Source organism: Chaetura pelagica, unplaced genomic scaffold, assembly GCF_000747805.2.
Source record: "Chaetura pelagica isolate M959 unplaced genomic scaffold, ChaPel_1.0 scaffold21, whole genome shotgun sequence".
NCBI classification, from domain to species: domain Eukaryota; kingdom Metazoa; phylum Chordata; class Aves; order Apodiformes; family Apodidae; genus Chaetura; species Chaetura pelagica.
The window spans coordinates 1,274,009-1,299,094 of NW_009952251.1; the positions used below are offsets into that span (position 1 = coordinate 1,274,009).

Genomic DNA, 25,086 nt, shown 5'->3' on the forward strand with positions numbered 1-25,086 from the left:
GGATGTTAACCCCTGACACTCTCTTGAGCAGATCCCAGAAGAGGCTGAAATCTGTCCTTCTGAAGTCAAGGGTAGTAAGCTTACTGTGACCCCTCCTTACTGTCCTAAGGATCTTGAACTCCACCATTTCATGGTTGCTAAAACCAAGGCTGCCCTTGAGCATAGCATCCCTCACCAGCCCTTCCTTGTTGGTGAGAACAAGGTCCAGTATGGCATCTCTACAGCAAAAGGGAGGGAAGTGGCTGTGCTAAAATAACTTCACTTCAATCCCACTGATTAGACATACTAAGCAACTGATGTTCATACCAATTTTCTGATTAGGGTAAATTATACAGGACAGTTTATGAGCAGCACATACATAATTTATCTGATACTTCTGAGGAAGCAACTACATTAGTAGTTCAGAGGAAACCAAGATCCCACGTCTGTAAGAATTTCTGTTTGAAAATGCATTTACAATAAAAAAACGAAAGGCACTAATAGGCAAGTCTTCCATCTCATTATGAATAATTTTCAATATCTTCGCTGCCTACTCAAAGATTTAAGCTTAAATTCATCTTACTTGTCTAGCAAAAAGCAGATGAATTGGAAAGGTCTCAGTATTCCCAGGCAATCCAGAGCTCTGCACAGTAAAGCATCAGTGACTGCAGACAGTGCAAAAGAAGGATCCATACATAACACCTAAGATGAGAGATGGTTGCAACATGGCAGCACAGTCCCAATACGCTGTTTCAGGATACTCCTTGACCAGCCTCTCAATTATGGCAGTTAAACTCACTGCAACCTTCCTGAGGGGAAAAAAGAAAAAATGCAGTTCATGTTCTTGATACTGGAGGAACTGCTTAAATCAACACACTAACAATTTTCTTAGGGATTCACTATATCCACTTACACTAACAGTAAAGTAAGCCACAGGCAGTTAAATACCAAGAGCTGGTCAATAAGCTCTATTCCACAGAAAAGCACCAGCTACACTGGCTGCAGAGTTACCAAGTGTTATCCAGCTAAAGACAATGCTATTTCATTTAGATAATAGTCTACCACTACACTTCAAAAAAGCTTTTTCATATTAATGAAATTATTTTTAAAACATAGTAAAAATTGTTTATTTTTCCACCATATAGCTTCAAGAGCTTTAGCATCATGGTCATATGATGCTTCTCCAGTGCATCTGTTTTCCTTACAGAGAATGGCAGAATTGGCAAGTGGTTGATTTCTGCTACTCATAAAAAACACATTTTTAACTTCATTATATGATAGCTGAAGTAGTAATTGTGCCCTGGGCTTTTTTTTGTTTGTATGAAGTAAAGAAAGTTGCCACAATTACCACAGAAGCAATTTTGAAGCTAACTTGTTCTACTCAAAACACACATCTGAATCTTGTCAGTCAGAGCAACAAAACCAAAACGTGTGAAAGATTTTAAAAAGGCTTTGTCAGGAGAACTACAGTGCAGACTCAAAGACACACCTCAGCTGTTAAAGGCATCTTTGATATTACACAGATATTTATGGAGAACTTCAGAATATTACAATCTTTTAATTATTCAGAGAATAAACTATGCCAGACCATTTACACATTTAGAATTTTTTTTTCCTGATTATTAATTTCAAATACTAAGAAGTAGTCCTGATAATGGTAAGAAAACCAGCAAACAAGGTCAAAGACAGAGGCATGAAATGTCCATAAAAATGTTTTTATTCCTTATCAGTGGAGACAGCATATGAAAGAGGATCTACTGTGAGCTTTTTAACATAAGAAACTGCAAAAAAACAGCAACCCTCCTAAGTAGCTAGGGTATCCTGTTCCAGGCAAAAGACAGGTACCAAATCTCTCTCCTTGCCCTCACAACACAGGGAAGTTAGTTTTCAGCAAGAAGCTACAAAAAAATGTCAAGAAACGCCACTCAGAAGCAGCTGTCCAGTCCTCTCCTCTGCTTATCAGTCTTCATCCTCATCTTTCATTTTCTTCTTTTTCTTCTTCTTTTTCTCTGTATTCTGCAAACAAACAAATGTTGCTATGAACAAAGCATAATGGAGAAACAAATCAACATATGTAGCTAGGCAACAGAGCTCACAGCCAGAACACCACAGCAGCTGCCATACTCAAAGCACAACTCCAGAGACTTTTCCTTCCTCTACTGCTAAATGCACTCAAGTGTTTGCAGCACAGAGGGACCAGGGAGCAAGGGAAGCTGTGCTGTCTGCCACGCTGCTGGCCGCTCAGCACTGTGGTCAGGCAGCAAACCTGCACTGAACACAGGGGGAAAAATGAACCCTCAAGTTAAGAACAGGATTTCAAAAGTGAACAACTAGTTTGATTTGGTCTAATCCATTCTACTGTTGCTAGAAGTCATCAAATGATGCTTCATCAATTCAGGAGGTACAGACTCTGTTCCTGACAAGTCCTAAACACATGCCTGTAGATAGGCACCAAAGGACATTCTTCCCACTACAAAAGATGCAGAAAGAAAGAATATTAATGTTGGGGTTGGGCAGAGGAAAGGATGGGAAACACTCCTGACACATGGAGGCAGTACAGGCACAAATTTCTCCAACCTAATTTTGTAATCATATCATGAAATAAAGTTACTAGAGTAAAATTGTCCTAACATACCATGGGTTATATAGATAAGAATATTGCCCCCCCCCAAAGTTTAAGAGAATCCATTCTTAGAAGAAACAGAGTAGCTGTATAATTCTGCCTTACCTCAACTGTGGGGCTGGTGGGGGGTTCCTCACTCAGTACGTCCTCTTCTTCAGCCTGCTTTTCCTTATTTTTTTTCTTTTTCTTCTTTTTGACAGGCTCATCATCTTCTACAGTTGTCTCTTATGTATCACAGAAGGAAGAAAAACAAAAGGCAGGTTGTCAAAGGAAAAGCTTTCTATGAGATGCAACAGGATACACTGATGATAGTAAGAATGCAAAATACTGAAAACCACACTAGCCCTTCTTTACATCTCTCTACACCAATTTTCTCTCCACATTGCCCTTACCTGCATGACTACTCTCTGCTATAAATGAACTAATAGTACATATATCTCAACAATATACAATAACACACAAGGGACAATGATCAGACAGCACTATTCAAATGTCCTGGTACAAACACTACTCCTATATGCTGCCCCCAAAGTTTAAAAAAAAAATCATGTTTTGCCTGCCAAACTACCTTCACATGCTCTTTCTGAAAACAGACTATCCAGCTTGGCAAATATTTTCACCAGCATCACAAGTGCAGTGGAAGGACTAAAATCCACATGAGAAACAGTCAGCAGCAGATTGTTTGCAACTGATTTCCCTATCTTAATGTTGGAATTTGCTAAGTAGACCAGTTTTCTTAACTGTTTAGACTGGCAAGCACAAAGACCTCTTAATGCTGAACTGACGAAGTATTTAATACAAAACAAAAAACTCTTTCCTGTCCTGGAAGACAGGAATTGAATTATTTATATAAGCGGAAAGGAATGTTAACCCAAGGAAAGATTTAAGAGTGCTCTCTTGCATTTCTTTTTCAGAACTATTTGTCAACAGCTGACTGATGTAATCACAGTGGTAAAGGCACTATGATTTACCACTCATTTTCTAGAATACATACCAGTCTTAGGAATCTCTAGGTAAAGAAACCAAGGAAAAATCATTACCAAGCTGACAGCCTATGCAGTACCCAGGCTGTTACTGGAGCATGTCCAAGTTAAATTTATTTGGACAACTGAGTCAGTGCTGGATACAGTTTTGCAGTACATGGTACTCATGAGTAAGTTCATGACACAGCAACCACTGCCCTTCAGCAGCTACAACACTAAGACTGATTAGTGGCATGCACAGTTGTTTCTAGATGTGTGACTTAAGTAATTTTCTTGCTGTACTTTCCCCCCCCAAAAAATCAGTTTCATTATAAAGCACACATCTTCCAAAGAGAACAGAAGCAAAACAATTATTAAAAACCAATTATTAAAAACCCCCAACCACACAAACTCCTAAGATGTTGATTGTACTTTGTCAGAAGTTCAGCTCCTCAAGGAGCAGAAGGATTATGAGTCAAAAATAAACTTCAATCTTTGCCTCTAACATAAGCTTTAAAAAATGGGCTTCAGGGTAAAAATTTTCTAGACATGTCTACAGGAAAATACAGCCAGCTAACACATGCTGTTTTCTGACATTAAAAAATGCCAGAAGCGAAACTGCAAAGGATTCCAGATTAAGGAACTGGTAAATGTAAGTGGATTCTGCCATACACATAATTCACAGCAAATGGTGTGCAGCATAAGGCATTCAAAACCCATGTAAAAGTTAAGTATCCTCACCTCCCTATATATGACAAAATGAAAGAAATGGTAGATTAAAACTAAGCACAAACTACATTAAAGCCACACAGTACAACAAGAGCATAAATACCAGATTTTGCCGTGTGACATTGTCACTTAGCTGGACTGGTAAGCAAAATGTTGAGTGGTAGCCTTGGAAATCTAACTTATTAACCTACATGTCATGAAGTCTGATGCACCAGGCAGTGGCACCTGTCACAGTTTACACCCACAGATGATGCACTGTGCGCTCAAAGGCACTGTCACTTCTCACAGCAGATGCCTTCTTCAAGATTTCAGTTGCTGCCTTCTAGCAAAGCTCATCACAGGACTTCCTGCATTTGTACCCAGGCAGAATGACCATAAAGCCTCCAGGGGTCTTGGGTGTTTTCCCTCTGGGTGCACCAATTCTAAGTCACTCAAGCCCAGTGGGGTTTCTTTGAATACACAGCAGCTGACAAGAAAGCCAACAGCTCTTACCATCACGCACTGAGGCACAGAAAAAGCAGTTTGACTGATAGCCCTGTGCAGTGCTGGAGATCACCAGCAGTAGTTCCACTTACCCATTTTGCATCAGTTTTCTCTAACCTTTTACATATCAGCCTGATATACCCCTCCCTCCTTCACATGTAGAGAATCAAGTCATATTGCCTATCAATAAAGGCACCCTGTCATAATGTTGCCATAATTTGCGGCTTTTGTGTTTTGCAGGGTTTCAAAAGAGACTTTTCCCTGTATCTAGCTGTTACTATCCTGATGCTTAAATCCAAGCTCCACACCTCACTGGGGGTGCTGGCTAGCCCTGTTGGTGGTATGCATTCTGTCTAATCACATTAAGCTTCAAAGACTGTAGTCACAAAATACCTATCCTATTTCCCTTCCCTCACCATTAGAACAGGTTTTGACAGACAGCTCCATAAGTGGATCATAACTTGTTTCAATCACTATCCCTCTGCTTGGTTTCTTTGTAGGTGTAAAAGGTAAAAGTGGTTTGAAGTCATGCCTCATTCCCAACTCCCTTGCCAGTTCCTATCCAAAGTACTGCCACACATGCATCCCAAAGAGGGAGAGAGAAAAAAGCACAGTAAGTTACATTTCAGGATAGCAAAATTCCAAATACTGTCCCCTCCTTTACAACAAATAAAGCAATAGTTTTACAAATAACTTTTCAGTGGTGGCTTCCCAGTTTATTCCTGTCCCTTACCTTCTTTTTGTAACACAAACTGGATCAAAATTTATCTGGCTGAAGAATTCCTTTTTTCTCCAGACTGCTTTTCCACCACCCCCATTTATCATGCAGCTGCACAAACAGCATGGGGAAGGAGGGGGCAGAGACTTGTTTCACAACACTGTGTCTGAATGTGTAATCTCTGACCAGGAAAAAGCTTAACAGAGCATCACAGAAAAAAACAACAGATCCAATAGCCAAAACTAAAGGTTCATGCATATTCAAGTGGACATGCAACAAATCTTAATGCTGAGACCTTCTCTACACTCTTGTGTGTATTATGAAACATACTAATACACTCAAACTTCTCAGACCACCATCACCACCCCTCTAGCACACCAACTATACTGCAAAAGAGCGAGGTCATGGTCTGCATAGCCTGTATCAGGGAAATCCATGTACTTTGCTGGATGGTCAACGACAAGAATTTACAAGCATAGAAGCAGTGCTATTTTAAAGGGTACAAAAGGACAGGCTGAAGGGATTTGTTCTCCAGACAGGTAGTAAGAGATAAGTAACTCTCTGAAGCAACTGACAGTTCTTATGCCCAGGTATCCAAGTAAAATGACCCAGCTGATATGAAGAACTAGGAAAAAGCAGGAGCTATAAACCACACATGCCCTGCCTTTTCAGGAAGAAAAGCAACACATCTGAATCTTCTACTTCAGCTTTTGGCAAGCTTAAAAAAACCAAACAAGCAAAGAGCACAGATTTCAGTAGTCCACGAGTACTGCGAACACCATCTACTGCTCAAAATAATTTTTGGTAGCTCAAGGACAATTGCTAAGCTTCACCCAACCCCTAAACCAGGAGGTATCAGTGCTCAATAAAACAAAAGGAGCACACAAAAGCAGGTTTGTGTATAAAAGCATGAACTCTTAAAATATGTATCTCTGAACAGAAATAGCTCATATTCAGACTGAAAATGAATGTAATCTTCCATCTGTGAGGAGTGCATGCCTGTGAGATGTCAGCCCTTGCTTTGATAACATAAGGGAAGCCCAAGGGAATAATTCTGACACTATAATAAGGGAAGTTAATTCAGAAGATTATCAAAAGCAGTAGCTGTGAGAACATCCACATTATCCAAAAAGCAAACGGGCAAAGTTCAAGCCTCCAAAGTACTCGTGTCCTTGTCTCATTATGGTAAGAGAAGAAGCTGGGGCACCAATCTTGGCTTTACAGCAGAAAAGATACTCTCTCCAGTGTAACTTTAATTCTCAGCTAAATTTAGGTTCTTACAGGTTGCTCCATCCATGTATGCAGACACCATGAACCAACCAGTGTCTAGAAAGATCACTCCCCAGTACCAGCTGAGAATGAAAAGGTACAGAACCAGCATAACTACACTGACACTCCAGAACACAGCTAGTGAGGGGCAGAAAGGGAGGGCTCTGACAGCCCTCACCTGCTGCAAGCACAGGTAGCTGACAAAACCTCAGAGTAGCTCACACCTAGGTCCAGCTCAGGGTCTCACAGAAGTGACCTAAAGTAATCATCTTTTCTTCATTTTCCTTTCCCAAGTTACACACCTGATACTACACTATCACAGCAAATATTATGCCAGATACTGAAGTGCACACTGGAGAGAAGTTTCTTAAAATGAACCATAAAACTAGATTATTCTTCACACAGTAACTTAAGAGAACTGTGACCACAGTTGAGTTTTAGCTCCAGAGAATGACAATTGTTCATGTATTACATAAATTCAGACTGAAATTTCCAAGTATCATTTTACCTCAAATTCTGACATTCAATGTTTCTATATTGAAACATGCCAGAAAATATTTCTGTACAGATAAAAACCCGTATTCTTTAAATAAAATTGGGCAAGTTCTGGTTTTACAGACAAGAGCTTTTTTGTCTTGGAGATATTGAGGCACACTAAATACGAACCTGCCAAGCAAGAAATTCTGCAAGAAGATCGAGTAGAGTTTTATTTTTAAATGTTCTTATATGCTTACAAATGTTTAACAGCAGATATTTAAACTAAACTGACTGCAGTGTGGTGTCAGATCATAAAGGATTATTACTTTTTTAAAAAATATACTGTCATACCCAAGGAGAAAATCGGGTACTTTGGCTGGCTGTAAATGTTATGCACACAGGAACATGTCAGCAGCACAGATGCAGCAACTAACCTTTCATCTCTGCTTTGAACTTCTTTGCTTTCACAGCAACCTCTGCATCTTGTTCTTCCACCTCCTGAATTTTGCGTTTCTTTGAAACAGCAGGAAGTGTAGAGTCACCAGATGGGTCAAATACTTTTACTTCACTGCAATGAAGAAAACAAATCAGTTTAAGTAACAAAAGAAGAGCTAGCCCCCAGGTAAGATTTCTGCAGTTGAACACACTCTTCAACACAACCTCCTGAGAATATATGCAAATAAATTTTGCTCAGCTAACAAAACAGTTAGTGAGGTCCTTCCTCCAATACATGAACAGTTGGTCCAGTAATTGTGACTACAGTAGAAACCTCAAGAAGTACAACTGTCTGATACCAATTAAGTAAGAGTTTGGTTCTGGTTTATATCTGTTCATGGCTCCATAGAGCACTTTAATTATGCAGTAGATTGATCCCTCTGCTGCTGAAAGCCTTTCTAGCATAGCTGTACGGTCACAGGCACATCTACCACAATTTGGTAAGTCCACGTAAACACACAGTAAGGGTAATATATATACAGGATTAGAAGTAGATTTACACTTGCTTTTCCTGCACTGCCTCTCTACCATTACGCTCACAGGGTACAAACTCACAAGACAGGGTAATGCTACTACTGATGTCTGTATCACTGGCTTTATGGGACATTCAAATACCTAATCTGTATCTGACACTGCCTCTTCTCCAATACTGCATGTTCCTTGGCTAAATTCTAAAGTCCTCTATAGGCTGCAGAGAAACAGTCACCCTGAAACCCAGTGCTCTTTATCTAAAACTTTTCAGGGGCAATTGACTCATCTAGTATCAATGAAGCAACTTTTTTCATAGTTATTCAGACAGAATTCCTACTGAAGGAGGAAGAATGTTTAGAACAGTAAGCCTAAACTATCCTTCCTGGCCACATACTGAGCATCCAAACTTTTCCGAAGTAGCTACCCTGCACAGGTTACAAAAGCAAGGCTAGTGGGAAGCATGTGATAATGCTAGCAGTGCCATCAGTTCATCCTCTAAGCATCAGAAATTATTCTTACAGATATCAATACTGCATATTACTTTACATATATTGATTACACAGCCTTTTGCAAAAACTCTCAAAAAACATATAAATGACAAAGACAGGTAATGCACTCTCACCTTTTTTTGAAAGCATATTGAAATGCTTCACTTAAACCTCATCTCTAAAAACTACCTTGTGATTAACTTCTGAGACATTACACTTGGATGTAGCTAATTCATACAGGATCCATAGTACCATGCAAGACAGATTCTTGCCAATCTCCTCAAAATGCCAATTTAGCTCTTCAAGCAATCTCCATAAAGCAGTACTGCCCCTTTTGTACTACAAGGACAATTTGTCAGGGCCCAAGTTAGTTTCCCTTTTAAGCAGCCAGACTAAGCCAAACAGCCAGGAACTATCTTCAGTCTCTCCCCCAGGCCTAGACATGTTTGCAAAGTATGTCTAACAGTAGAAACATGTCCTGGCAGGAATTCATGGCTCCTCATTTCCAGAGGCCAGAAACCAGCATGTACGTCATCTTCTCAGCACCCTCCCTCCCTGAGCTACAGCCTCCTTACACACCCTCATGCTTCACTTAACTGATGCTGTCTTTTCAAAAGCTGCTCCAGAAATCAGTCATCACTACACTTTGAGTTGCTTAGCATATGGGAACAAAAGTTACAGCCAGGGTTGAGAAATATGTTTGTGGACTGCAGATGGGTGCAAAAGCATGATTTTTTCCTCATAGTACTTACACCCAGCCTTGCTTTTGCTGGGAAATCACCCTCTACACTAAAGGCTCTGCAAAATAAGCAGGCCAAGCTAAGCAAGAAACCTGCAACCAAATTAAGGGAAAAACACAGATGCCATAGCTCAGACTAATAATAACCTGTTCAAATCCTTAAATGTTCAGCTGTCTCAGTTGCAGTTTACAGTGTCACTTCAGGCAACAGAAGCCACTCTAATAGCGTCCAGAGTACAGACCCTACCTATTGCTTATGATACGTATTATTGATTACATACAAGACCTAAACAAGATGAAGCTTTGCTCAAATATGTTGGGTTTTCTTTCCTAAGAGTAAGACAACTAAGCAGGTCTGTAGAACACCTTCCATATCAAAGAAATCCATTCAAACTCTGACTTTTTCAAACAATTTATTCAGAATTGCATTAAATAAAAGTGCTATATATTAACTCCCCAAACTATTCAGCTTTTTGGGCTGATAGGGATGGCATTTACTTGTTATCTGACTATACCAGTAATTTACTATTAGAAAATCAGGACTGTATCTCCCAATTCACTGGCTTTACCGCAACTGTAAAATGTGAGGAAATGGAAAATCCCATTAGCAATGGAACTTGTCATCAATGTTTAAGAGCACAGAAAATGTTTTCTGGATATTAAGTCAGCTGAGCCCAGAACCAAAAATCTTCTCAGCAATAAAAACATGGAGAGAGATTTATACCCAGCCAAGCTGAAAAAAAAACCCTATTTACCTCTTGTTTTGATACTTGTCCATCCTGGCCAAGGCTTTTCCAGTGCCACTTATTCTTCTTATCTACAAGAAAAATTTAGAAGTGAAAACCAAATTACTCACAATTAAAATAATTCACAACACAAGTTTTACAGCTCTTGGAAGAAATTAAAAATTGAAAGATAAGACATTACTGGTCAGGCTCTTGCATACCTGTATGAGTCTTACACCTGGAAGTAGTGACAGGGAAGTAGCTGAGGTGAGAAAGGCATGTGTCTTTCTAATATTGCCCAATTCAATTAAAGGGCATCTAATACTGGATCAAACCTGTCAAAGCCACATGACATATAACTTCACACCTGTAAGTTTCCAAGAGTAGTTCAAATTTGAGCACACTTTTTTGCAAGGATAACATGGCAGGTATCACCCTATGCCTTGGCATAAAGCCACATAAAACCACAATACAGGCCCCAAACTAAATCTGAATTAAATTTCGTACTTGTCAGTTTGTTTTGCTATTAACATGCCCCGCCCTGCCTTTGTTGCAATGGGAAATATCTCCTCCCATGAAACTGGAGCCATTTAGTCTTGAGAAGACTGAGAGGGGATCTTATGAATGTCTATAAACATCTGAGGGGGGTGTCAAGGGGAAGGGGCCAGTCTCTTTTCAGCAGTGCCCCGTAATAGGACAAAGAACGATGGGTATAAGATAGAACATAGGAACTTCCATCACAGTATGAGAAGCAGCTTCTTTACTGTGAGGGTGATGGAGCACTGCAACAGGCTGCCCAGAGAGGCTGTGGAGTCTCCTTCTCTGGAGACTCAAAACCTGCCTGGATGCATTCCTGTGTGGCCTGCCCTAGGTGATCCTGCTTTGGCAGAGGGGTTGGACTAGATGATCTCTAGATATCCCTTCCAATCCCTAACATTCTATGGTTCTATAAAATGCTCAAAAGGCAGGCTTTTCTGGAGTTTTCTGTTTTGTTCTAGTTATGCCAGTACTACAGCATTAATATCTGATCTTCTGCCTTGAAAGGCTGAACCTAGCTATCATTTATTTACAAGATCACATGCAGCAGGATTGCCACCTGAAATAGGAAATCAAACCCTAAGTTCTTCCAGCATGCTGTGCTGATGGCAACAGATGGAACAGGAGGTAGAAGATGGGGGGACAGTGCAGCAATTTGCAGAATAACATCTTGCTTTAGCTACAGAGAAAGCTTCTTAAGACTAAACATCACCAGTGTTCAGGTCTTGGGGAACCATGGTGGAAAACCTGGAGGTGGCAGGGGCTAAAAAACCAAATGAGCTTTCTTCTAAGGTACAGAGAAAGAAGCTATGAAGTAGTACATGTATATCTGCAATTAATACAGAGATGTAGTAGAATGTAAAGGTATGATCTTATTAATCTTGTTTAAAATCAGGATTTTTCAGAATAATGTAAATTAAGACAGGCATGTAAACAAGAAAACCTGGCATACAAACAAATGGATGCAGACAGCTTACAAACCCTACTGCTCCAGCCAAGGCTTGGAGAAGTTACAGAGAGTGACACTAGATCACACAGCTGAGTGAAGGCACAAGACTCAGAAAACCATAAACAAGATTGTCAGCTTCATGCAGCCCTCTGCTAGACTTACCCCTCTCTCTTCCAAAAGCCTCAGTCTTGTCTCTACTTTTAGTCTGTTCTCAGCTCCCATTTCGGCACTGGTATCCTCTCCAAGGGCATCATAACGAATAGTCAAGGCAGTCTTAGCTGCCAGCATTCGAGAAATCTGGAAAAGCCCAAAAGAATATTAAATGCTAACAATTCACTCTGATCTGGAACATACCCACAAACAAAAGAACAAAGTAACCATTTACTAGCAGTGTTTAGTACAAAAACAATTAGCAGATCATTCTTTCATCACTGAACATGTAACACCTTATTTTCTAGATAGAGGGGAAACATCTGAGACAGCAAGTTAGTTACACATACACCTCTCCACCCCAGCCTTTAAATCAGGTTAGTTTGAGGTGTAATTTCTGGCTGGATAGCTTCCTCCAAAAATCAAACACATTCATCCATCTGCATTATAACAGCCTAAGCCATGGAAGTTACTAGCTCTAGCACAACAAGGGTCCCATTTTTAACTGAAACTAAAGCCTGTAACAGCTTAGTTTACTGCCACATAGAAGAAAGTAACAGACCCTTGGAGAAAGCCCGTGTTACATCATAACTCAGCCGGAATGCATCTGTTATTACTCAGATGTATCAAATGGACAATCCCATTCACTTTTTTCAAACAGCAATGAATGACATTCAAATGTTTGTGGGATGGTGGCATGTTCCGTACACCCATTAAAAAATACAGTAAAGCAAGCCATGGAAAAAGCCTCACTGTGAAGCTCAAGTCTTTGCATGGACAGATATTAATATTCTGAAAAAAGCCAAGCTGGTAAACAATTGTGCAACTCACCTTTCCTTTGTTTTTTGTATTGGTTTGGCCCACTAGGGATGCATGATAGATAAGGCCAAATTTAGGTGTGTCCCGTTTAGTCTTCAGTGCTCTGAAGAGTGCCTTCTCAGCACCCAGTAACTGAACTGTTGAAGCTGGATGTTTTGCCAGATTCAAAAGGGAACCTAGAAGGAGATGACACAGCAATAGTAATTTGTCAGAGGAGTAACTAGAAAAGCAGGAGGCTAGATTCCTACACTGCTGAAAAGTAGGAAGCTCAGAGCCATCTCTTTCTGAGAGCTGTTTCATGTTCATTTTCTGAAGGACAGGTAAGTCATTTGTCTTTCATGCTTCAACTCTGTCTTGGTTTGATTTCAGCAACAGGAAATCAGGCTGACTCAAAACATATTCCACCAGAGTAATAGCTACTCCTGCCAAAATCTGGCAGGAAGAACATGTCATCACAACGTAGACTGATGCAGCATAGGTAACTGAAAAAAAGGCTGCTACCATCAGCCCATCTGACTATAAAAGCCTAATGCCAGTTTGTCAGCATTTCACCTCAGAAGTGACTGAACTATCAGCAGAAGGCTCAGTGTCTCAGAAGAGGTAGTGACTTAAGTTGCCCTCATATTCCCAAAGAATTCAGGCCAACAGAAAACATCATCACAGACCACTACCAAGCTCATGCTGCTACTCTGATTCCTCAAGAGCCACCTTCCCCCCAACTCCTTATCACAAGATGTTCATCAGAGCCTTGCATAATGCTGACCAGCTCCTCACAGAAAACCTCTAAGACCATCTAAGATTTATTTACACTGATCAGTGTAACCCACCTGCATGAGCAATGAGCCTTGCTCCAACCAGTTCCCCCACCATGATGGTGAGATTAGGAGCAATGGCCATCATTCTGTTCTTCAGGTAGTCATACAGCTGCGTCCGATACTCCGAGATTTCTATCACCTGGCACAGAGTGAGTTTGGTTACAGGAATCAGTATTAGCTGACTGCCAAATATTAAGAGCTAAATTTATTAAAATAAGGAAGTGCTGAGAATTCTAACAAAGGAGACTAACAACACACAAATACAGACAACCATGAGCTAGAGTTATACAAAGCTTTATACAGGGCATATTCCCAGAGCAGAGCTTTGTCCACAAAGTATATTGGATCTGTATTGCTCATTCTCTTATGCAACTTATTTTCTCAGCAAAGCTTCTGATAAAGGAGCTGACACCATGCCAAAGACAGTGAAGCAGAACAAAAATACTTAGTAAGGACATTTTATTTAGGACAAAACCATGAAACATTTAGTTTTCACATAAATCTCTGCCACCATTCTCTTGAAATGGGGTAAATGCTCTTTAATTGTTCCATACAAATACACACAATTAGAATGCACATAAAAAAGCAGCCTGGTCTAGACCAAGAACAGGAACTACCTACTTCTAACACTACCACTCCCTCCTGAAGACAAAGGGATCTAACTGGCACCAGTAAAGTCAAAGGGACTTCAGAGACAATCAAGATGAAAGCAGGATAGGGCTTCTAACTCTTCTGTGGCCTCAGTGCACCACTTTTAACCCAGAGTTTATCAGCTAGCTTCAAAAGTGACAGATTAAAGAGAGGCTATACAGTACCATTTTCTCAAGACTTAAATTCTAACCAAAAGTAATACTGCTACTTTTGAAAGACTTTATACAGACATCAACAGTCTGAGATGGCTCAGATGAGGTAGTGACTGTGCACCCTCATGTCTGTATCTCAGGACAAAAACAATATAGGAATCATCACTGCCATCATGAGTGTGTCTGCAATGCCCTAGGAAAACCTCTCCTTGGTAGAAGAGGCTCTGATATGGCTAAAGAAGAGTTCCTATTGTATTCATCAATGTGTACATACCTGATCACAAAGATGGATTATATTGTTTATATCTTCTTCTGATACTTCTGTCCCCATGGAAATCTCAGCAGCAGCCTTCACATCCTCTTCGATCTCTTCAGGTAGGATGTCAGAAACATCAGAAGAGGCAAAATTGCTTCTGTCTCCTGTGGGGGACAGATTAAAACATGTTTGTGCTGGGGGCGAGATGAACTAGTAAAAAAAGCACAGAAGCAGATGAAGATAAAAGGCCAAAATAACATCAGTGAGTCAAATCTGTTATCATCCTTTCCCAGACTCCCAAAATATATGTTGAAGTTCTCACTTTAGGTTTATACTCGCTGAGAATGGATAGAAATATTAAATTTGAAACTAGGAAAAAAGCCCTTTTTCTGTAACACTGCATACTTCACCATTTCAGTAGCTGCTCACTGCAAAATTTTCAGCCATAAGACTACAAAGGAAGAATTTCAGGAAGCAAGCAGTCATTTATCATTCACAAAACCTATGTAATTCTTCCTACAACTGGGAAAAAAGCTCCCTTAAAACCACAAGTTTCCCACTGGACTGAAAACTTGATTATTTAAATAAAAATAAAATCATCAATACAAAGCACATGCCTAAGAGGTGAGGCAAGCGTCCAAAATATTATAGTGGTCATTCTTTCTACTCTTATGAATAATTCCAACCATTTTAGTTTCCAAGACCACCTCAAAGCAGGCAGCAATTCGCTTTTCATCAGTTTTTGGCAGCTCATTTCCAAAATGGTCTGCTGACTAGTGTGATTCTAAGGAGATATTCTGGTGGTCCATGAAAGCTGATTGGTTATACGGTATTAGCTTTCACTTAAACTTCAAAATGGTAAATTGCATCAACATGCAAGCATGCATCACGAGACGTATTTACACTGCTGGTGGAGGCATGACTGTACACAGGGTCACAACTAGCTGGTTAACTGAGTGGTTGGCCTACAAACCACTGCTATTAATGCACTGCATACTAACATACAACATTGCCCATGCTCACATCTCATTACTCACCAACTTTCCGCACACATTTACAATACGTTAGGTTATCTGTGATGATTTTGCCCAGTTCAGGGAAGTGCCAACCATACCATTCCCTACAGCGCATGATGTAGTTATTCAGTTCTTTGTCCAAGTCATCAAGAAGTGCTAAGAGAAAGAAGAATAAACTTTTTTCTAAAAAAGTAATCTAAAAATGGAAAACTCTAAAATCAAATTTAAACAACATAAATGGAATTATTTTATTCTATAAAGGCTGGAATGAAACATAAGTTGCAATACACTAGAAGTCTCTATTTCTCAAAAACTGCATAATCCCTGGCACAGTATTTTAGAAAAATGAGAATTCCCATGAGTATGACCTAAATTTTTTATTGTTGGAACTGTCTCTGGGACAGCTGCAAAGCTCATTCAGGGGAGCAGCAGCCAGTTATTCCTCCTCTCAAAGTGCGACACACAAGATTGATGTAAACATGTTTTAAGGGTGAGAAGCTGATCTACTAAGCCTTTATAATATAAATAAGCCCAACACAAATCCAAAAGGCTCATCCTTTACCAGATATGACCAACAACCAGATTTACAACTTAAGAGCATAATAGCCACAGCATATATTGCTACAGAGCCCTGAGGCTAAAATACTTCCCTCTAAGGCAGTACCAACATCCCCATCCGTTGTCTCAGTGGTAGTGACGAAGGAACTGAATTAAATCATTAATATCAGTTTAACTATGTTTCATCATTGACAACAGTCTGGGAGTTATTATTCTAAATCAGGATTCCTCACCACTGCTTCACAGCAAGCATGCTGATTATGATGTGCATGTCTTCAAGGAAAAATGAGGAATAGACTTTCCTAGCTGTGCTTACAATTTCAGTTTGTTCTCCATTAAGAAAAGGATTTGGAATGCAACATTACATTCTGGAATGCATTTTGCATGCCTAACATAAGTCTTTTCCTATATTGCCCTCGAAAGAAGATGCCACCAAAATGAAAAGTCAGGAAATCCTATCCTGTGGGGCCCTTTCTCCCAACACTATTAAGAAGGGAGGTATGGTGGGAAGTGAAGTCCTCAGAGGACTGAACGCTGTTTTCAGCTCATCCCTATACTAAGAAAAAATGGACATCAGTTTACTGTATCACCCTAAAAATGTTCCTGCTCTTGGAAAACCCTATTAAGAAAGCACAACTTATGCCAGCTGAGTACCAATGCCCAATTTACTGCAACATGTTAGGAGGAAATTGACTACAATACTTTCCTGTAACCCATGTAACAAACTCAGCTATCCTAAGCCAAATCCATTAATAATTTAAGCTCTAAATATACTTACAAATTGCCTGGATAATCATGGTATCTACTTTATCAGGGCTGAATTTCAGCTTGTACCGGGAAAGGCTGAGAAGACAGAAATAGTTTCATTAGCACCTTGACATCCTTCTACAGAGTATATATCCCACCTGCTCCTATTACCTGAGAATAGCTGTCTTCATTCATAACACCTCAGTTTTATGCCACTGACTGCTCTCAGCTGTGGCCAGAAGCCACAGTGACATAAGTTTCACAACAGTTCCAACATGTGTACATGCACATACCCCATGACTGGACTGAAAGGGAAAGTTAAGGCTATCTCTACCACATGCAGCAGAATGAACATTAGTGCTGTGGCAGGAAATGGGCTGGGGTTTTTTTCTGCATGGTTCCCCACAAAAAGTATTTGTCAACAGCACTTCCATTTCTGTAGCAGCTGGAGGCAATCCACAAAACTGTACCTACCCAGCAGCAAATAACAGCAGTGCTAATGTGAAGCAACAGAAGAAACTTCCTGGAATTGATTCTCACTAAGAAAGCCTGTACATTAAAGACTCTTTTAGTAGTTCCCAGTGACAGGACAAGGGGTAACAGGCACAAGCTGGAACACAGAAAGTTCCATTTAAATATGGGGGAAAACTTTACAGTGAGGGTGACAGCAGTGGGTCAGGCTGCCCAGGGAGGCTGCAGAACCTCCTTCTCTGAAGATATTCAAGACCTGCCTGAATGCAGTCCTGTGTAATGTGCTCTAAGGGATCCCTCTTTAGCATGGGAGTTGGACTGGAGGATCCCTCGAGGTCCCTTCCAACCCCAACAATTCTGTGATTCCATGATCCAACAACTTTGTATTTAACTACTACTCTGCTAAACCTAAAAGGCAGTGACAGCAGGGTGGGAAGACAAATACCTTTAACATTTATTCTGGCAGAAATCAGCAAATCATAGCCTTCACCTTGTCACTCACTAGCAATAGAGTTTTAAATTACCCATTTGACTGCAAAAGACACATTTCAAACCAAATTCTAATGTACATAACATGCAAAGGAAAGCTATCAACTTCAACTTGAGGTGGAGGTGACACCTTTCCCTAAAGCATGGGTGCAAACTGGAAAGCCCTTCCTTTATAAAGCAAGATTTCAAACACAAACATGCCTCAATTTACAGAGTATGAGATTGTCACATACACAGAGACACTCCAAGCAACACAGCATAGCCAAGGACACAAGAGTGGGGCAGACATGGGATGAAATAGAGCTGTTTTAGGAACTCACCTGTGAGCCAGACCCAGACACATAGCTGCCATCTCTCGAGAAGGGAGGCCTGTAATAAGCCCTTCAATCTGTGAGCGAATTCCTCTCATCAGCTCTGTAACCATTGGGCTGTGTATACAACTCAAATTCAGCTTGTCCTGAAGGATGGAAATCAATGGTCTAAAGTCAAGCACGATAATGGCATTCCTCTAAAGCCCTTCTTCCAGCAGCCTTTTCTCATTACACCTGGTTTTTCAAATGCAATCCTGTGGATCACACAAGTTTCATTCATCTTTGATGCTCAAGGTAGTGACATGCTTAGTTCCCCACACAGTGACATGTCTGCCTGGCTGGTTTTTCATTTGGTTCCTCCCTCCTCCCTTTTTCTGGAGGGGATCATTAGGGAAGTTCTCCTTTATGCTGCTGGGATTCTAACCAGTATTTAAGAGAGAAATCAAGCAAACCCTAACACTTTAGTGCACTTTTACCACATCCTTCATTTACATACTCAAGACATCTTTGCAGTATTTACACAGTACACATCTGATCACAAGGATTAAGTATCTTCCACATTGCAAACAGCACAATCCATTGCCAGTCACTGCAATATCTCTGAAACATAAGATTTCAGTAGCATGAGACAGAAGGAAGAATGGCAAAATCAATTATCACCTTTATGACACCTCCAAGTTTGGCATCTGCTACAGCCAACTGCTCATGGGCATCTTTTGCCACTATCTTCTTGAGAATCTTCTTCAAGTTCTTGCTGAGCTTGCCTTCTACAAGAGCTGTGGATGCTGCAGAAAACAAACACCAAAGATGCCATTTCTTTCTCTTTCTAAAACATGTAAAAATACTACTCTTAACTTGGTATTTTTATATTAACTGCCCACAGCAGCTCTAATCCAAGCTGCAATATTACTTTGCCATGCAGTGGCTAAAATAGAAGAAAATTATACACTTTCTCCTTTGGTGGTTTCAATCAAAAACCCTTCTCCGAGTTGTCTGTCTTCTCCATGTGGTTTCAGTTCTATTTCTGTCAAAATTGTTTAAGGATCTCTATACACAGTATGGCTTATGCTTTAGATGCATGTTTAACATTTCCAAAGGCAGGGTTATATGGGAACATTTTGTGTACCATTTAATTAACCAGCCATTTTCCAGGTTCCTTAGTCAGCAACCATGACATCCTAAATTGAATAATAGCTCGTTTACATCCTCTGATAATGATAATATGCTATCTAAAGCTCAAGAAAGAATTATGCCAAACACACTGACAGGCAGCCAGGCACAGACCTTTTTAATATAGCATGTAAATTGAATAATTTTAAAAGACGTTCTTCATTCTCAAGTATTAATAGACCTCTAACAGCTTTATAATCCCACACAATGTATTTTAAGCAGGCACTTATACAACTCTTTGTGGGTCAGCTCTCTGCTCCACTGAACTTCTGTGATTGATGCAACATCTTCATCACAGTAAGCAGAGCAGAAGCCAGCAATTTTTTATTTCCAGAACCTTAACGAAATGTAAGAGTAAAATTTAAGTGCTGCATTCAGTTACTTCTCAACCTCAATGAATAACAGAAATAAGTTTCCACCTTTCAGGCTGGCCAATAGCTACTAACCTACTTAAAACAGCCACATGGAGTCTTCCCTTAAAATAAATGTGACCTAGGTATTCTGAATGATCTCTCACATTTCACAGACAAGCAAACCTGAAGCAAAGGAGTACAAGTTTTTTCATTTTTTGGTTGATGTTTTGTTCTAGAGTGCTTGTGGGTTTTTTTTCAACCAGCCTAACCACAAATTATCTGAATCCAAACATATGCAAAAGCAAAATAAAAGAAATATGCCAGGGAAAGGAATATACAGCAGCTTCAACCTCAGTTTTTCTACCCGCATCTTATGTATGATGGTTATTGATCTCCACTCGTTTCCTTAGTTTCCTTTTTAAGCTACCCCTACCACACAGGAATATGAAGATTCATTCTTTACTCATAAACATTACCAGCAACATCTACCTATTGACATCACACAGGACATTCAGCAGCAACTCACATAATTTCTGAATTATCTAGAACTAATAATTCAAGCTAGTCCACAGCATCAAGCATTTAACTGTTGAATTGGTAAAAATTATTCAATATAAAACTTTCAATTTTGTTTAAACTCCTCAATTTCTTTCAAGTGGAATGCAGGCATTTTTTTCATCTGAAAAATCACAGGCATAATATGCATCCATAAAACAATGGCAGTTGTAATAATGTATGTACTCTGGTAACTGTTGTCTCAGTGGTAGTGACGAAATGTTGACTCAAATCAGTTACATTCAGCTTCAACAAGAATCCATCATTGACAACAGGCTACATGTATCACACAAAACCTTCTACACAGTGCTCATGAACTAGCTGCTCAGGAAATAAGCATGGTAGGAAAAAACTAGACTTCATTACATCTCCAGTGCACTATAGACTGGATGGTTGACATAGGAACAGAGGTAAATAATGAGTGAACCTGTGCATGACAGGGATTATTTTTTTTAAGAATGGTGTTAGCACACTTACCAGCAAGTGCTTCTGTTGTGTCCTGAAATTTCTCAAAGTGTTTCAGCTTTACTCTACAGAAGAAAAATACATATGGGTAACAAATGTACATAAACCAGATGCTAGAACAGTTTTTTCTCCTTCTGTTACCCTCTGCTTACTAAAACGGCAAGAAAGCAGAGATCAATTTCCAGATCCTCAACAAGAAGAAACAGCTCTAAACTTGCTGATTAAGTTTGAGCCTGATGTGACTTTTCAGCTGAGTCCCACAAACTTTATTTTAAAAAAATTATCTTTATATAGTACTTCTATGATCAAAGTAAGACATAAGTAAGACTTTTCTTCTGTGGTTCATATTTAAAGGCAACATCATCCATTTACATTTCAACACTGCACTCTGATTAACTAGATGCCCCTGCTGATTGACTGTTGATAGCTTCTTCTCACTCATCTTCAAAAGGGAACCTAGCACTTCTGTGGAATGCATAGCCTGTGCAGCTCAGCTTTAACATGCTTTTCCATCAAGTGCATCTTCAGAGACTACAAACCAGACTGATTCACTGCCCATTAATCCTCAAGTCCTTCCCTGTAATTAGATGTTAGAATACTAATCCTGAGCTGAGCTTAAAACAAACAGAAAATTCTTCCATGTCCAAACTGCTGATCAGGGCCAAATTTCATCCAGACAGTGTTTAACCACAGTGTGTTAGTCCACAGTCCTTAGGTCCAGCTCCCTTCTCCCCCTCACATTGCCTGTGGTGTTCATATCTAGAGTTACAGTTAAGCAGCTATCTCAATCCAGTAAATTCCTTGCCAGGGACAGGCATTTGACTAACCCAGTTCTGATGAACCACTGCTCTTTGTGAGTCAAGTATCTGCATAGGAAGCAAGGTCATAGATAAAGCTGAGTGCTTGAGTTAAGCACTCACAGAGCCCGGCAGAAGCTTCAGGCTTATACTGAAGCCTTTTCAGAAGGGCAGGAAAGATAGTAACTACTTGGATCAGAGATCCATTACAAACCACATCCTGTCTAGCAAGTGGCCAAGATGATGTTTCCAAGACAAAATTAACAACACTACAACAGGCAAATATGGGATATTCCAGCCTCTCATCTAAATACTTTTACACAGCAGGATAAATCTAAATCACAAGGCACAGCTTTCTCAGAGGTATCCATTATAAAACCAATGGTGGTTAGAAATCTTCCAGTTAAAACATCCTCGACAGATCTGGAAGGAAATCACCATTGCCCCCAGCTTTAGGGCAAGCTGCTAGAAAAGCCAGCTTGGTCAGTAGATGCTGTCATTGCTGTGCAGCTACACAGTGGTGCCAACACTCACTGGTGGCATGGGCAACATCATTAACTCTCAATTCACAGTGATTCACATGTCATTAGGTTCAGCTAATGGATTCAACCATTTTACTTTTTTATAAGGAATTCCTTTGAGCACAAAAACCCTGTTATTTCTGCAAGTTGAAACATTATGAGCTCAGATGTTCCTGTCAAAACATCCAGATCTCCTTAAAATATTGTTCCATTTTTTCTTTGGTGACACATGGTAATGCCTTCTACAGCTTACCTACACCATAAATGAAAAATGTGTTTTTCACTTTGAGATTTCATTTTAGGTTTCCCTGAGTATATCTAACTTGACATTACCATTGTTCACAGCTTTTAGAACACTGAAAAATAAGCTCAATACTTCTTTCTGAACCTCAGATGCACATAACCACAGTCATGTCCTTTCCAAAAGCCAGGCTGCTATTTCTACATAAAGCTGCTTACATTTTGTTTGCTTTTTCAGGAGTTTCAAATTCTTTCCATAAACTGTCAACTTCTTGGAGCTTTTTCTCATTCAGAACCTGTAGAAGAAAAGCCACACAATTATATTTACAGCACTTTTGAACAATCTTCAACCCCACATTCAGCAGAGAAGACCTGAAGTAGCTTTACAATGTACTTCTTCATTAGAAGTGAATACTGATCAAGTTAACTCAATTTTAGTGACTTTCAGCTTCATTTTTCTCTCAGCAGCTACAGAAATTGCTCAATAATGGCTGGGTTCTTCTGAAACTGCACATGAAAGCAAAACCTCCTCCTCATTTATCAAAACTGGGCTTGCTCCACCTCCCTTACAAGACTCATTCACAACCTCCGTGACCCAAAACCAAACCTGTCCCTACTTTGGGAAACACAAACACATCTGGGACACCAAAGAGGAAGGAGAGATCCCACAAGTTATTTCTATTAATCTGAGCTAGCACAAGGAAGAAAGAGAAGTATAAAGAAGTATTTTCACCACTGCCTGGTGGTGAAGAGGCAGCAATGGCTTAATCCATCTCTGTACAAAGGGGATCCCCCTCAGATTTTGAACCACACAAGATTACACCCCTAGAACACACATACACTTAAAGTGCAGAGCATACTGCAAATTCCTAGAAAAGTGCTCAGGGGAACAGTACAGTCAAGATCTCCATGTTATTTATACCTCACTCAAAAATGTTGTGGTTTCATCCCCACAATGCAAACATAACACAATTGCAACTTTACTCCATGCAGTGCAGAAAACTTAACTGGGATGATCAGATTTTGCTCCCTTGCAGATTTTTGAACCCTAGTCAAAGGAGGTTGTATTTTTTTTAACTAGTAGCTGAGCAAACAAACACAGTAGCTCATTTCCCACAAGACTGAGGCATGGGAAAACCTCAAGGAAACTCATTTTCCTGAGCCTGCTGATTCCTCCAGTCCATGTCTCCTACCACAAGGCCTACAGACTTTTCAGCCTCTGTTAACAGACACAGACGAATGGAAAAAAATAAAGACACAGAAGCTGCTAAATCAGGGTTGCTGGTATACAGAAATTACATGCTTATGGATATTTTGTGTCCTGCAAGACAGCAAGACTAGACTCTTCCAAGATCTAGAACATGGCTATGCCACATCTGCCCCTATTACTTAGGCTATTTGCTCCTCTGATGGGAGCAACATCTACAAGGGAATATCTGAGAGCTACAGATCTTGCAAAGGACCACAGTTCTTGATCACCAAGGCATAAAGACCAAGCACAGTTATGCTGGCAATGGACAAAAAGGGAAACGTGTGACCATGACTGTCTCCTAAAACTCAGAAGCACAAATTCTGTTCAAATGTGAAATAAAAACCAAAAACCCCCAGGTGATAGAATGATAGAACTGCTTAAACTGTGACAGTGGCCTTGGTAGCTACAAATAAAGAAAACATGGGGAACCAAAGATGGTCTCAACACATACATTGCAATTAAATACTGCTTAGTTCTAACGGACAACTTTCACCTCTCCTCTAACCCAGCCCAGACACCACTTTCTGCCCGCTGTCTTTCCCACAGGGAAGGTGTTTCACCCCCTGCCTTAGGACACGGTTCCTTGGTGCCTGCTGCCCTCTAGTCGCTGTGCACAGACCACGCAGCCAGATCCCCCAGCCCAGCCGGTGACACCGGCAGTGGAGAGCAACAGACCTGCAGTAGAGAAACTTCTCTCTTTAAGTCCCTCCTCCTACCTTTTCTTTATGCTTACTCTGCTTTCAGAAATTAAAATATGGGTTATTTTCATCCCATCCTGGTTCCTGTGAAAGGTCAAAAGGCCTTGACTGACCGCACAAGAGGTCTGTGCCCCCTCAATAAGTAAGTTTAATAATTTGAAAGGTGCAGGATAGTAGCCAGCATAAACATTCAGTCAGCAAAACCTTCAGGGAAATTGCTGTATGTGTGTAGCTCCCCAGATATAAATGCTGGGAGGGGAAGCCCACATAACAGAAGCTACCTGCTTTTATAAGCATTTCTGTTTTCTCTTTGAGGTTTGTCTTGAAATCCTCCTTGCCTGAATTGCACAATTGCACCCCAATGAGGAGGCAAGGTTTCAGAGCAGATTATATTAACAGTGCTCGGTAGAGCAGCAAGGGTGTAATTCTGTAGCATATTAGGGCAAAAGAAACTAGAGCCTTGGTCCCTTTACACCTGCACTAGTATTCACACGAGCTAAGACCAGAAAATAGATTAACCTGGGGGGCAAAATTAAAAGTGAAACAAACTGGTGGACCTGTAAACACATCAACACTCAAGCAAGGGACCAGGCCAGAGCGGAGCACAGCACTGTAGCAGCTCTAGTTTAGACTTGTTCCATGCACGGGGAAACGGAGGCCCTTGAGCCACCTCACCAGGAGGCGGGCAGAGCCCTGGGAGGGGGGCTGCTCCTCCGAGCGCAACGCGGGAAGCCAGACCACGCACTACCCCTGCGGGCACGGCCAAACTGCCCCTGTGCTCAACCAGTGTGCAAACAGGCCCAGGCGCCCGTGCAGCCCCCGGGCTCGCGCTGCCTGCCTCCCGCACCCCCTTCCTGCACCCACAGGGTCCTGCTGGAACGCCGGCCGTGAAAGCGCACCCCGAAGAGAAGGGGTTCGCAGCCCCGGATGCCCACAGCGGCGGGAACGCGCCCTCC

At 40.6% G+C, this 25,086-nt stretch overlaps 1 protein-coding gene across 1 annotated transcript; it reads right to left on the bottom strand.

The window, feature by feature from the left end:
- Positions 1 to 1,938: 1,938 nt before the first annotated feature.
- NOP58 (NOP58 ribonucleoprotein) lies at positions 1,939 to 24,566 on the bottom strand. Its single transcript, XM_010007384.1, has 15 exons — positions 24,412 to 24,566; positions 22,400 to 22,552; positions 20,635 to 20,687; positions 18,740 to 18,864; positions 18,089 to 18,225; positions 16,840 to 16,904; positions 15,525 to 15,659; positions 14,506 to 14,651; positions 13,441 to 13,567; positions 12,626 to 12,789; positions 11,807 to 11,941; positions 10,189 to 10,250; positions 7,675 to 7,808; positions 2,708 to 2,826; positions 1,939 to 1,995 (listed from the first exon to the last, which is right to left on the bottom strand). Exons 1-15 carry the CDS (start codon positions 24,564 to 24,566, stop codon positions 1,939 to 1,941), a joined length of 1,767 nt encoding a protein of 588 aa, XP_010005686.1.
- Between the last annotated feature and the right edge of the window lie 520 nt (positions 24,567 to 25,086).